Here is a 14,550-nt window from a genome sequence, read left to right as displayed (position 1 = left end):
TCCAGTTTTCATTTTAAAGACGGAAAATGAGACACAAAGTAGATATTAAATTGCCCAAGTTCAAGTAACTAGTAGGTGATAGAATTAGGGTGTGAAAGTAGGCTTATGTGACTCCAATGTCACTCAACTAGCTAAACCTTTAGTATAGTCAATATGTCGCCCCTCTATGATGAGATCATTTAATCACATTTCTAATAAGACATGCATGCTAGACTAAAATATTTATTTGAGAATTACACAGCAAAATTCCAATATGGCATAAACTTTGCAGTGACCTTTAAAAATATTCAATAAAATTTGCTTTTTTTCCCCCCTAGAGAAGTACTAGTTATGAAGTATCATTTCAATTAAAATGGAACTCCTGAAAGAAAAAGAGTGGAAAGAAGAAGAATCACAGTTTTATACATTGTACTGAGAAATAATAGCTCTTCCCACATGATGGCTAATCCAGTCAAAATAATTGGCCACTTTGGTGTAAACACCTGGGAAATCTGGTTTTCCACAGTTTTCACCCCAACTCACAATACCCCAAATATATGTCTTGTTGTTGGCATCCTGACAGACTAAGGGGCCACCAGAGTCCCCTTTACAGGCATCAATGGAACCATCATCTGTGCCTGAGAAAGACAAAGGAGAAAGGAAATCACACATTTACTTGCATTCGTCAAGGCCACCATGCTGCCTTCCTGCCTCTCCCGTCAAGGAGTGCAAATGACTTCACTTTCTCACACTTTCTCCCTTGCATAGCCCTGCTAGGCCCAAGGAGTTGTTAGGATACAGGCTGGGAAATGCTTGATCTACTCATTCTCTAAATTTATCAAGTGCCCTCCCTGCCTTCCCTACTTTACGTAGGTTTATACTATGATAAGATGGCATTCTGAAAATAGCATCAAATGCTGAGTGTGACAGGTGCTAGGCCAAATATTTTATTTCAGTAAGTAGTATCATTTTCTCAAAATTCCAGTTTTCATTTTAAAGATGGAAAATGAGACACAAAGTAGATACTAAATTGCCCCGGGTTAAGTAATTAGTAGATGGTAGAATTAGGGTGTGAAAGTAGGCTGGGTGGGAAAATAGGAATATCTAGTGCTTATGGAGTGCTTATATGTATTAGTCATTCATTGCTTTAATCTTCAACACAACCCCAGGAGGTATCATTATTATGCCTATTTTAAGATGAAACAAATAAGGTATAGAGAGGTTATAAATATTAACCTCTCTGTTGTCCAAGACCATACATAATAAGTGTCAGAGTCTGGACTTGGGCAGCCAGACCTCAGCGCTGGTAGATTTGGTGCTATGCTCCCCTTTTGTCCTCTATAATCCTGAACTTCATTTTAATATGGGAGGGCACAGGAAATAGTCTGTTTACTTTCTTCTCACTCTTATGACTTTCCAAGCTTTTAAAATCACTGTATCCAAGAATTCATAGGATATCAGTAACTTGGCCTTTTTCAGTAATACACTACTTATTGGTGGCTTCGATAAAACATCATAAATGCACTACCTGGCTGGTACCCTGCCTTTGGGTCACCACCGAAAGTAGAAACTGCTGAATTGTATTAGGTAGGGGCACTGGCATCACTACAATATCAAGGGGGACAGTGGCAGGTATTGTAAGAAGTGCAATGGGATTTCTAAGGAGGGAGAATTTCATTCCAATGGGATGCATTCAAAATAAGATCATTAGATCATTTGGATTTTTATTTTGAAGAAGGTTGCGCTTTGATCCTGGATATACCAGTTGTCTGTAAGACTTTGGCCAAATTATGTAACTTTCTGCATCTCAGCGTCCTCATCTACTAAGATCCTCAATTTTGTGGATTGAGGAAACTTGCTCAAGGTCACGTGAGTACTAGTGGGTAAAAACGGGGATGTAAACCCAGGAGTCTGGTTCCAGAGTCTGTGCTCTTAGTCACCTTGCTATACTGCTGTGTGCTCACTTAAGGAAGACTTTTCCTCTTAGTATTAGAATGAGGGGACTTGAATTAAGGGGAGGGGACTGAAAGTGTGATAATGCAACAGCCAGGAAACCACATGAGCGTGTTCAGGGCCCAGAGCAAGGGGGCTAATTCATTGGGGGGTGGGGGAGGATACACTTTTGTTGGGGAGTATGTATAAAAATACATCAGAAAAACCACTTAGTACTGACCTGCACATATCATTTCTTTTTCAAAGAACCGACCTGGGTAATACTTCGAGCAATTAGCTATTAGGTGAACTTCACCCCATTGAAGTGAATAGACTTTTTGGTTATCTAAACAAAGTGAGAGAAAAAAAATACACATTTAGAAGACACAAATGAGAAATCTAAATAAATATTTAGTCTCATAGTTTGGTACACCATTAGGAAGATATAAGAATATGTATATTCTCAAACAGATTCATAAACTTTTGAGGCTAAATTCATTAGCATATTTAATCATACACTGCTCATATCCCCAGTTTCTACATTCGCCTTTCTAAAAATAGTCTAGGGACATTCTGAAGTCATACTGGTTTAATCAAGAGCTGAGTACTCTGAGATGAATGAGATAAACTCCTCCTCTGATGGCCTAGCCTTGTGGGGGAGTTGGGTAGGAATCGGGACCAGGGTCTTCTCACCTAAATAGCTTCTAGTTCCTTCTAGTCCCCTCTTTCCTTCAAAGTGCTTGTTGAGTGAAAACAACTTTTTAATGTCAGAAGTGAAAATAAATGCATATGAAGTTATCAGTGAGTGTGTTTTTTTGTGTCTGTGAGGAACTCCATCTCCTAAGTGATCTGAAAGTGATTAAAAGAGGGTTTAGGATTTCCTTTCCATTTAAGCTAGAGATTTGGGACTTGAACAAAGGACCAGGTAATGTTGCTGATCCATAGTCCAGGAAAGATGAGAAAAACCTAAGAATACAGGGTGAGATGTCCCAGGTAGAGGAGTGAATCTTTGCCCATCTCCCCTCCTCCTCCTTTTTCCCAGATTGCAGTAACTTTTATGCTCCAGGAGGGCAGGGCCCAGGCCTGACTCACCCACTGCTGCACCAGCACCCAGCCTCATGCTAACACGGTAGTTGCTTAATAAAAACTTATATAATTAACCCATGAACTCAGTAATTAAATTATATATTAAACATCTAATGGCAAATGGCTTAACTTCTCAGTTAACCCATAAACTACCTGGGGACAGAGATCTCTGGCTTGTCCTGAGAGAATGACCCCGAAGACCCTAGCACTGTAGTGAGCACATAGGAGTTAACTGCAGAACTGATGTTCTCTTCTGGGAAGTGGAGGGAGACAAAAACCCACCAAAGTATGTGGCAAATCTGGGAAGAGTTTCTTTTTTTTTTCCTTCAAGTCCTACCTCAAGTTAATCTTAGGATGGCTACTTTCCTCAGGATAAGAGCTTTTTAAAATTAGTAATTTATCGTTTCCCCTAAGTCAGGAGAAGCCTTTAAAAACTGGGAGCTGCTGTACCAGGGGAGAATTTTAATGACTCAGGAGATAGCTCCCTCCCCTGAATTGTTTTGTATCATTTTTGAGGCACTTGTCACATTGTTCTGTCTGAAGGTAGCATTCCTGGCTGGTGGCTCCTGCCTGCCTAGGAGAGGAATCCCTTGAGAGCTGTAAGTCCCTTGAGAGCTGGCCTTTGTCTTTCTACCTTGTAGCCTCTGCAGCTTGAGGAATATTCCTTGAGAAATATTAATCATGGGCTGGTTATTAGATGACATTGTCAAATCACTTTCATTTTGTTGAGTATAAAAAATACTCTAGATTTTTACTAGATATTCATTGGTGAAATTACATGATATCTGGGATTTGACTTAATATATTCCAGGACAAAAATAAGCGTGTGTTGGAAATGTGTTTAATAGCTCTACAGATCCACCCTCTACTCTTCAATGCCTTGCTCGCTGCCCTAAGAGCCTGACCTGGAGGTAAAGGGATACTTCAATAGGAATCCATTAGCCTCTGGTTTTCAGATGCTTTCTAACAGAAGACCTAGCAGAAGGGAGGGAGGGGAGAAGAGAAGCTAGCAAGATTGGGGCTGGCTATAACCTTCAACTCAAGGTCATTGCTATACCTAAAGCTATTTCTCCTTCTGGTAGTTTCTCCGTCCCTTTACACGTTCAAATCTAGGAAAGGTGTCAGTTTTGGTTCTGTTAGTGCTGGGTTTCTGCATAGCCCTTGTGGTTCCCCAACCCCACACCTACATCTTTGTAATTAACCCCTTTAAAAATAAACCTTCGCCTGGCCTGAGTGGCTCAGTGGTTGAGCGTGGACCTATGAACTAAGAGGTCATGGTTTAATTCCCCGTCAGGGCGCATGCCCAGGTTGCACACCCATTGGGGGGTATTCAGGAGGCAGCCAAAGGATTATCTTTCATCATTAATGTTTCTGTTTCTCTCTCCCTCTCCCTCCCCCTTCCTCTCTGAAATCAATAAAAATATAGTTTAAAAAATAAAATGAAAAATAAACCTTCCTGCCCTTGCTTGTTTGGCTCAGTGGATAGAGCATAGGCCCATGGACTGAAAGGTCCCGGGTTCGATTCTGGTCAGGGGCATGTGCCTCGGTTTTAAGCTCGACCCCTGGCCCTGGTCAGGACTGGGAGGCAACCAATTGATGTGTCTCTTTCACATTGATGTTTCTCTCTCTCTGTTTCTCCCCCTTCCTCCCACTCTCTCTAAAAATCAATGGAAAGTTATCCCAGGATAAGGATTAACAAAAATAAAGAAAGATAAAAAAATAAACCTTCTTAATTATCCTATTGAAATAGTGATTGATTCAGAGAGCTAAAACAAGAATGGAGAATAATGATAACTGTGGAAACTAGGTGATAAGTAGGTTTATTATATTCTTTTACCTGTATTTTTGTGTATACTTATAAATGTACCCAAGTATTCTAAAAAAAATAAATAAATAACAAATATAAGGACATAATGCTTTCTGGATGAATTAAGTACTAATAAAATTTAGTATTTTGTAAGTGTTGGGTATTCAAACATACCACAATCCAGGTCAATTCATACATATTTTATACTTTTTAGTGTGGTGTTTATAAAGGACAAATTGAAATATGAGTCTGTAAGACCAATGCAATGAACTTATTTACGAAGAGAGTTTAAGCGGTCATAAGGAAGCTAAATTTCAAGGCTAACTCTTTAAGATGAAAGAAAAGTATTGGCTAATTTAAATCTAACCTCTCATTTAGCAGGTCTTTTAAATAATTTGTTCATAAGTGTCCACAGCTCTTATTCATATGAATGTTCATCTCAAATCATAGGGGCTGAAAGAAGGAATCTTTCATGTCTTTTTCTTTGTGGGATGTGGGGGTGTGGGGCATGGAGAATGGGGGAGAAGAGAGGAGAAAGCAGAGGGTTGTGGGGTCACTGTCTCAGCATATACCTTTTCTATCCCTATGACAACCTGTTCATCTTCCACCCAGATCTCTCCAACAAATCCAAACCTGCTACATGTCCCCCTGACACTATACTTTTTCTTGGTAAATGGTTGCCCATCAATGTTTGCTTTAGGCTCACAGAGTGTAGGTATCCTTTGAAAATGCAGATCAGGATCTGCGAAAGTCAGTGGAAAAGGAAAATGTGAGGTGGGACCCCTGCAAAAAGAATGAAGAACTTCATGATGGTGGCAGCGGAGCAGTAAGCTAAGCGCGGGCACCTCAGAGCCCAGCGTGCTGGGCCGGGACACAGGTCCCACACACAGAAGCCGGCCTCGCTGGCTGTTCACTTTTCTGGATTTGATGCTCCATTCTCTCTGAGCAGTAGGAGATTAGCTCCTAGGCATTTCTATTCCCATTCATTTTCAACCCCTAGATTCTGATTATAACAAATTGTAAAATGCATACCTCTTTCTCGACCCAAGCCAGAAATGATGCATTTATCATTAGGTGTGAATAAATATGGAGACCAGGGGACACAGGCAGGGACAGTAGTAGGCAGCTCACAATCAGTTTGTGTTTTGCGTTTTTTCAGTTCAATCAAAGCTATGTCGTTTTGGTAGGTGGCTCCATTGTAGTTTTCGTGGATAATAATTTTATTGGCCAGATGAACAGTTATCCCAGCATTCGGGTTTATCCAGTCTAACAATGATACCCATATTTGGTAACGGTGAATTTTACTGACCCTATAATGGAAAATCAAAGGGAAATAAAATACGTTAATAAAAAAGAAAGCTATAAGCAAGGACTTCTGATGCTTTGTCTTTATATTCTCCCTTCTAAAGAACATTTATCACTTTCCCAGATTTCTTTGTTTATCTTTGCTCTCATGAAGCAGTGTGATTAAGTTTAAGGACAGTGTTAAAATAAAGTCAGTGGGCAAACAAAGAGAGGAATACTCTAACTGCTCAATATCAGGGACATCCAGAGATGCCCACGAGGAGAATGAGTTGGTTGTCTCTGGAGTGAAAGCACCATCACTGAAGGTGTTTGCAGAGACCAGACGGTGTCTAGCCCAGAACGGGGGAGTCAGAGTACACACTCTCATCACTCTGCTAACCCAGAGGTTCTCAGAGCGAAGAACACAGCAGTCGTTATCCTGACCTTTAAGACTGCCTCCTAACCTTGCATTATATTGACTTGCTCACAGCCTTGAAGTAAAAAACAGTGTCTTATTAATCTATGGGTAGATGTCCATGCCTAGTATTGTACATGGAACATAGCAGCTGTTTTAAAATCTGGTTGAAATGGCGAATGAGCTAAATATTGCCTGTTCTTATGCCTCACTCCATTTCATACCAATTTTCACTTCTTGGTTTCCAGCAAGTTGGGCACCTACCATCATTTTTCTCAGGTAATCACCTTAAACAATGATGTCCTAGGAGATAATGAGGTATTCAGGATGCTTTTATTTAATACTTAGTGTTCAAAAAATGCTGTTCTTCATATTAATTTTGGTTGTTTTTCAGGATCAGAGGTCCTGAATATTGTTGAGAGGTTAACCCTGTTTATGCATTCAATTTACTAAACAAATACTTAGTGTGCACCTACTGTATACCAGGTACCATGGTAGCCATTGGGATACAGAAATGAACAAAGTCAGAAATAGTTCCTAACTTCATGGAGCTTAGGGTTTATGGAGAGATTTAGCATTAAATAGATATCACACTAATGAAGGTATGTATTCTATTGTGAAAAGTGAAAGGAATGAAAGCACATGGATTCTAAGAACTTACCAAGAGGGCCTCTTTGACTTAAGGGAGTCAAGAAAGGTCCTGTGAGGAAGTGAAAATTAAGCTGAGATCTGAATAACGAGTCACACTAACTAGAGAAACAGGGTAGGAAGGACCATTCAGGCAGAGGAAACAACATATGATGGTCTCTTTGCAGCAGGGAGAGAAGTGCACTTGAGTAGCTGAAAGAAGTCCAGAGTGGGTGGTGCAGAAAGCAGGAGGTGAAGCTGTGGAGCAAGATGTGTTTGACCAAGGTAAGCAGGGCTCAGGTCATATGGGGCTTAATGGGCCATGCCATTTTTTGTTTAGTTTTTTGTTTTGTTTTGTTTTTATCCTAAGAGGAATGCAAAGCTATTGAATTTTAAGCAATAACTGATCAAAACCAGGTATGGAAATATTGCTCTTGATGCACAGTAGAGAATGGATAGATGGGGAGGTGGTGGGTAAAGTGAATGTAAATAAGCCAATTGGGAGGCAGTTGATATAATCCAGATGAGAGGAGAAAGCAGGGCAACCAGGGAGATGGAAAGTTTTGAGAATTAAATAATTAGAAATTTAAAATGCCACCTAGAGTTGGTGATATATTGGCTGGGCTGTGGTAGGGTTGAGGGAGTGAAATGTGATGATGCTTAGATTCCTGCCTTGTGTAACTAGATGAATGGTGGTGTCATTTGCTGAGATGGGAAACACTGGAACAGACCCATATTTGGGGCCAGGGGCATATCATGAGCTCAGTGTTAGAGATTCTGAATTCAATGTACTTTAGATATAGCCAAGAAGTATTGGTAGACAGTTGACTGTAGATAGTCAGTGGTTTGAGGAGAGGTCCAGGCTGGAGATATCATTGTGTCAGCATATAGCATTGTTTTAGCATAAAGCACAGTTAACTTTAAGGAGAAAAGTAAGAAGAGAAGGGGAAACCAGGCTCAATATTGAAGAACTCCAGAATTTCACTTGAGCAATAATGCTCAGTCACAGGAGGGGGAAGCTGCAAAAATGGCAGGGAAGGTGTGGCCTCTACAGAGGATGGGAGAAAACCAGGAGAGTGTGTACCACAGAAGCCAAGAGAAAAGGGTCATTTTGGAAGAAATTACATTTTGGCTCATTGCTCCAACCCATGAGGATCTGCATGGGTATCACCCAACATATTTAATCATTCAACATGTTTCTCATTCCTCTCAACTTTGGGTCATCTGCAGATTTGTTAAGTAGGCCTTCATCTAAGCTACTGTCAGATATGTTGACCTTGACTTTATCCTGGCTCTGCTATTGGCTAGTAGTGTAGCTTCAGTCAAGTCATGTAACTTCTCAGTCTAAGTCTGCTCCTCTATATAATGGAAGAGTAGTATTTACTTCTTAGAACTGTGAGAATGTTAAAAAAAAAAAAAAAGACACATGTGAAAGTGCCAGGCACAGTATTTGGTCTGTAAGAGGTGCTCGATAAATAATACTTCATTCATTCTAATGATCAGAACGGAGGTCAGAATTCCAAACTGTGTTCTCCTCAAAGATGACCTTTAGTCAGTACCAACACTTTTAGGTGTTTTCCTGCAGTCACTGTTGTGGACTGAATTGTGTCCCCCTAAAATTCACATGTTGAAGCCTAATCCCCAATGTGATTGGATGTGTTTGGAGATCGGGCCTTCAAAGAGCTTTAAATAAGGCTATAGGAGTGAAGCCTTAATCCAGTATGACTGGTCTCCTTATAAAAACAGAAAGAGTCCTAACCGGTTTGGCTCAGTGGATAGAGCATCAGCCTGTGGACCAAAGAGTCTCAGGTTCGATTCCCGTCAAGGGCATGTACCTTTGTTGCAGGCTCCTCCCTTTCCCCCGGGCCCTGGTCAGGGCTCATGCAGGAGGCAACCAATCAATGTGTTTCTCTCACATCGATGTTTCTCTCTGTCTTCCTTCTCTCTTCTACTCTCCCTAAAATCAATGGAAAAATATCCTTGGGTGAGGATTAACAAAATGCATACATACATAGACATCAGGAATTCAGGCTCATGGAGAAAAGGCCATGTGAGGACACAGTAAGAAGATCATGATATCAGTAGGGATTGTTTCTCCACAGCAAGCCAAAGAGAAACCATCCCTACCGATATCTTAATCTTGAACTTCCAGCCTCCAGACTGAGAAAATTAATTTCTGTTGTTTAAGACACCCACTCTGTGTTATTCAGTTATGACATCCCTTTTGAATGAATCCAGACACTTATTAACTTGCCTTATTGGTCCTGCATAAAAGTTATATTTCCGATCTGTAGTTAATTATAAGACATCTTTTGTCACATGCTAATGTTAAATCCAGAAACACTATGCCTACCCTACTTCTCTGACCCAAGAATCTCAAAACCTTGTCAATGGAGGAGATAAATGTATGGAGTACCAACCTACTTCCCACCATGCAAATGAGCCAAGTGAAGTCACTTGGTACCTATACAGGTTTGATCTGCCCTTGCCAGCTGGGGTCAACAATTTGGTTTGTGGGGAGCACAGTAGGCTTTGGGGGTTTGGCCTCTGAAGTCCCTGTTGTGATAGCAGAGGGTTTTTAGGGGTCAGTAGGGTGGAACTTGTCAATGACTTTTCTCATATGCTTTTGTTTATCATCTGTCACAATCTGTATTACTCATTTTCATGTTTCAGGAAATTCACAATCGAGTGGAGACATATGTTACCTGACACAATGTGCAGCAGTCAGGACCCAACAGCCACCGATATAAATTCCTCCACAGCTGAATTTATCATCTTCCCTAATTGCCACCTGCCATGGGAAGTCTCCCTGTAAAGACAAGTGTGTGGTCACTGCCATTCTACAAACAGGCGGCTCTAAGAAATTTCCATCGCAAGACTGCCATTCCCACCCCCCCCTCCCCCCAACTCAGGCTGTTCCTGGGAAGGAAGGAACATTAGGACTTCCACGCAGGTTTACCGGTTGTGCTGGTATTCCTCCTACGACTCGTTTCCTTCGAGTGGGTCCACTGCGCTTGACTCCACAGGATAATTTAGGGAGCAATGACTTTATCTGTTTTCTTTCTTCAAGAAAAGAAGAGATTGTGTCATGATTTTGGACCCATTACCTTGTGGGCAGACATTTCTGGATTATCTATGCCACAAAAAAAGCAGAGTCACAGCTAATATGAAAGAGGCCAGATTCATTAGCAAATTATTTGGGATGCTAAACTGTACTATTCATCTTGTTTAAAAATTCTGGCTTAATATTAAAATTGGATCAATTCTCTCAAAAATCTTCCTCAAGGTGAACTAGTGGCAGAGAGAGGCTGACTGAAGGGCTAAATATTTGTCAACCTTTGGCCAATGAGAGATGCCACATACCCAGGCATTACTCCTGGGTCAGCTCAGGGTAGTCTCAGAGAAAACCCTTTTCTTCTCACTTTCATAGTTTTTACTTTTTTTAAAAAAAATATGTTTTTATTGATTTTAGAGCGAGAAGAAAGGAGAGGAAGAGAGAGAAACATCGATGTGCCCTAATGGGAATCAAATTGGCGACCTTTTGGTGCATGGGACAATGCTCAACCAACTGAGCCACTAGCCAGGGCATTGTTTTTACTTTTTAGAGGCTGTTTATATGGAAATATTTTCAATACTTTCTGTGTGTCAGACCCCATGCTAAGCACTTTGTATGAGGTTAACTCATTTAATCATCATATTAACCCTGAGAGATCATGTGCTGAGAACCCTAGACAACTCCCGGTCAGTTGGCCAGGAGATGGGGTATGTGTATAGCCACTTGACATGCGGTGATGTTTCCTTCCTCTGTGAGCATTCAGATGTGGCACATTTGTTACTGGGAAGAAAACACGGTAGAGCCAGGCTGAAGACGTGAATTTGCAAGAGAATTCATGACAAAGGAAGAAAGTAACTGTGTAAGATGCTCTCCTTATTCTCTCTCTCTATTTCACCATGACATGAACATTTTTTGCAGATGTGCTTCTTAGCTCCAAATGAGAAAGGAAAATTAATATCACTGTCAATTGCTTTCAGCATATAAGGAGGTAGGTCCTCAAGGGAGAGATATTGTGAACAACTTCCCACCCCTCCTAAGGTGGGGGAAGAGTGTAATAGCCAGTTTTAAATGTCAGCTTGGGCTTTGGGAAAAAGAGAGACCTCATTCATTGTCTGTGAAACCAGATTGGGTAGTATCAGGAAATTAATGTTATCTTGAGTAGAAAATAAAGGGCCTTTGTTGAAAATCCCGTCTGAGTAGCTGTAGCTTTGAGATCTAAATTCTTGATTTATTGCCTGATTTGTTTCAATGTTCATTAATTTTGTAGCGTGGCAATTAGAAGGGAGTCTTGTGTGAACTTCAGTTTAATATAGCCCTAAAATAGGGAGCTATTTTATTCCCAATTTGTATTTGAGGTTAAGTGACTCATCTAAGGTTATATAGCTAATAAATAACTGAGTCAGGATTTAATACAAGTCACTCTGACCTGAAAGCTCTTATGAATTTTCCAGGAACTTAATACTTAAATTTAATTTGGCTTATAGTGCACAACTGGCCAGAGCACAGATCTTCACAGACCTTCTAGTATCATGGTTTAAAACATTGAAAAAGAATAGCTTGTTCAATTAAATCCATTATTTTTCTATTTCAAAATGTCCTGGGTCATACTTGAAATTTTGTTGTTTTCAACAAAACTGACCTGACAAAGCTCAAAACAAATAGAAAAACTTTATGTAGGACCAGAGTATTGTTTCACTTCAAAATTAGTCATATGCATTAATCAATTTTTAAAGCAGTTCTCAAGAAGTATTTATTAAAGAAAGGAGAGAAGTAATGTTATTTTTTTCTACTTAAATTTATACCAAAGGTAATTGTTGCTTGAATTAGTTATAGTATATATATATACACACACACACATATATATACACACTTGACATTAAAATTAAAATTAAACCAGTGCACCAATAGAAAAAACAGTAATGTTAACTTACCTGCATCCATATTAGCAGTCAAAATTTCTGTTTCTTCTATAATAAAACAAATTTTCAATGCATAAAATTATGTTAATAGTAAAACTCAAATCATTACAATCATTAAACTTGGATAATAATTTTCTGTCTTAAAACTTGTCCTCCCTTTAAAAAGGACAGTACAAAATCCCCAAAGCACATCATCTCATTTCCTTTTTGTGGCTACATAATTCTGAAGGCTCAAAATGAACTGTGTAGAATTTGGCAGGCATAAACTTGAGGTGTCTGTTGATATAAGTGAATGGTGAAGCTCATGGTGCTGTAGTTTCCTGCATTTAAAGCAAGCAAAACGCCCGGATCAGAGAAGGAAAGCTTCTCATTCAACTCTGCACTCACAAGGTCCTTACCTAGGTAGGGAGCTGTCACTGCCACTGACCAAAAGAGTCATTGAAAAGGCTCCTCTCCTTTTGTACATAATAAGGCACTTCTTTCAGTGGTCATGCAAACAATGATATTTCATTGGTTTCAGTGTCAGGCATGGTTAGTATCAGACATTGGGATGTGGAAGTCAAAAGCAAAAACTAAAATGCCGGAAGCCGGTCCATTCTTGCTGCTTGACACAGTCGCTGCAGGAAAGAAACATCTGCACAGCATATGTTTCAAGGGACCTGGCATATATAGCATATTGTTCTTAATATGTTTGCTCTCCTTAGCGCCATGTGTTTTAACCAAGGTCACCTCTCCGAGAAAGGTTGTTTCCCCAGGTGGGGATTTTTCCCTGAGGTTAGGGAGGGGATACAACCCCTTAACTAAGTGCCAGGCGGGTAGCTAATCACTTGAACTACAAACAATCACGCTTAAGCTACATAATCTTTACTCCCTGGAATGGAGATAAGAGACGCCCTAACCTTTGTAATAGAAGTTGACAGGATTAAAATCGGCTGGTATAAATATAGATGTAACAAGACAATAAACATCAGATCCGGATCAGTTCCTAACCAGAACTTTGGCTGGAGATCCTGGCTAGAGGTCCTGACTAGGCTGCTGATCAACTGAAGGCTGTCTCCGTGTCATTCCTTCTTCGCCGACTCTGTCCACACCTTTGGGGACCCCTGGACCTGCTGGGGTTGGACCCCGACACTAAAACAGAGAGAAACCAAGATGGCAGCATAGGTAATCACCTATACTTGCTGCCTCTCACAACCACATCAAAATTACAACTAAACGGCAAAACAACTTCCACCCAGAACCGCGGGAAAGCTGGCTGAGTAGAAATTCTACAACTAGAGAGGTGAAGAAAGCGCATTAAGACTGGTAAGAGGTGCGGAGGCGCGGAAAGTGCTTGCACCTGGATGTGTTGTTCTTTAAAACGGGAGGGAGATATAAGCTCCTGCTTGCTCTGAACTCCAGTTATGGGAGAGACTCTGGGGGACCCAGGCACATACAGGGAGAAACTGGACTGTGTGGCATTGGGACAGGAACGTGAGGGTGGCTTACTCTTAGAGGTGCTTGCAGCTATCATTGTTACTGCATGGGTGCTCAGGATGTGAAGAACCAGGGACTTCTCTGGTTCAGGGAAGCCATTGCTGTTTGCTCTGCCCTGGTGATTCCCAGAGACCCTGCCCCACCCAATTTACAACCCCACCCAAGCTGTGCGCATCAGCTTTTGCATATGAATGGCCTATCCTTTCGCCTAAAACAAACTGCAGCTGGGTCAGAGAGCTCCAGAGATTCCAAAAGAAGGCCCACTACCTGGCAGCAGCAGTGGCCTTGCTTCACAGCTAGGCCTCGTCTGGGCACTTCCAAACCCCATACAAAGAGGAGGAATCTGCAGATGTCTCTGTAGCTCCTGCTGGGAGGCCCCAGACAGTGGCTGACCTTGCACCTCCTTGGAGATGATAACGGATTACAACTCTTCACATTCATAAGAGACACACTCAAGGGGCAGACTCAGTGAGCACCAAAGCCCTACTGAAGCAAGTCCTGCCCCATAAGGGTGTCTCCTGTGCAACAGATCTTCCAGTGTAGACACAGCTGGTCTTTTTAGATTACAACTCTTCACATCCATAAGAGACACACTCAAGGGGCAGACTCAGTGAGCACCAAAGCCCTACTGAAGCAAGTCCTGCCCCATAAGGGTGTCTCCTGTGCAACAGATCTTCCAGTGTAGACACAGCTGGTCAACACAGCCAATTGGCCTGGAGGTCAATTCCTCCCAGTAATACCAACAGCAATCAAGGGTTAACTACAACAAGACTGTGTAAACAACCCACAAAGGGGTACACCAAGAGCATCCACCTTAGGTGACTGGGGAGGCTGAGCCACTGGGTCCTATAGCACACCTACCACACAAGGCCACTCTATCAACTCAAGGAGACTTAGCAGCTACCCAGTACATAGAAACAAACACAGGGAAGCAGCCAAAATGCGGAGACAAAGAAACAAGTCACAAATG

The 14,550-nt window shown here is 41.2% G+C and overlaps 1 protein-coding gene across 2 annotated transcripts in view; it reads right to left on the bottom strand.

Moving 5' to 3' along the window:
* Positions 1 to 206: 206 nt before the first annotated feature.
* The window catches only part of CFI (complement factor I), a 55,836-nt gene continuing 41,492 nt past the window's right edge, over positions 207 to 14,550 (bottom strand). For both annotated transcript variants that reach the window (XM_005872405.2, XM_005872406.2), the window contains 6 exons: positions 12,117 to 12,152; positions 10,090 to 10,193; positions 9,836 to 9,939; positions 5,837 to 6,114; positions 2,153 to 2,257; positions 207 to 617 (listed from right to left, as the gene is read on the bottom strand). In XM_005872405.2, the coding sequence (XP_005872467.1) occupies positions 400 to 617; positions 2,153 to 2,257; positions 5,837 to 6,114; positions 9,836 to 9,939; positions 10,090 to 10,193; positions 12,117 to 12,152 (845 nt within the window). In that variant the 3' untranslated portion in view covers positions 207 to 399. The remainder of the gene's footprint in view (positions 618 to 2,152; positions 2,258 to 5,836; positions 6,115 to 9,835; positions 9,940 to 10,089; positions 10,194 to 12,116; positions 12,153 to 14,550) is intronic.

Source organism: Myotis brandtii, unplaced genomic scaffold, assembly GCF_000412655.1.
Source record: "Myotis brandtii unplaced genomic scaffold, ASM41265v1 scaffold38, whole genome shotgun sequence".
Classification (NCBI taxonomy): Eukaryota; Metazoa; Chordata; class Mammalia; order Chiroptera; family Vespertilionidae; genus Myotis; species Myotis brandtii.
The sequence above is the reverse complement of the archived record's forward strand: the minus strand, read 5'-3'. Positions and strand labels throughout refer to the sequence as shown.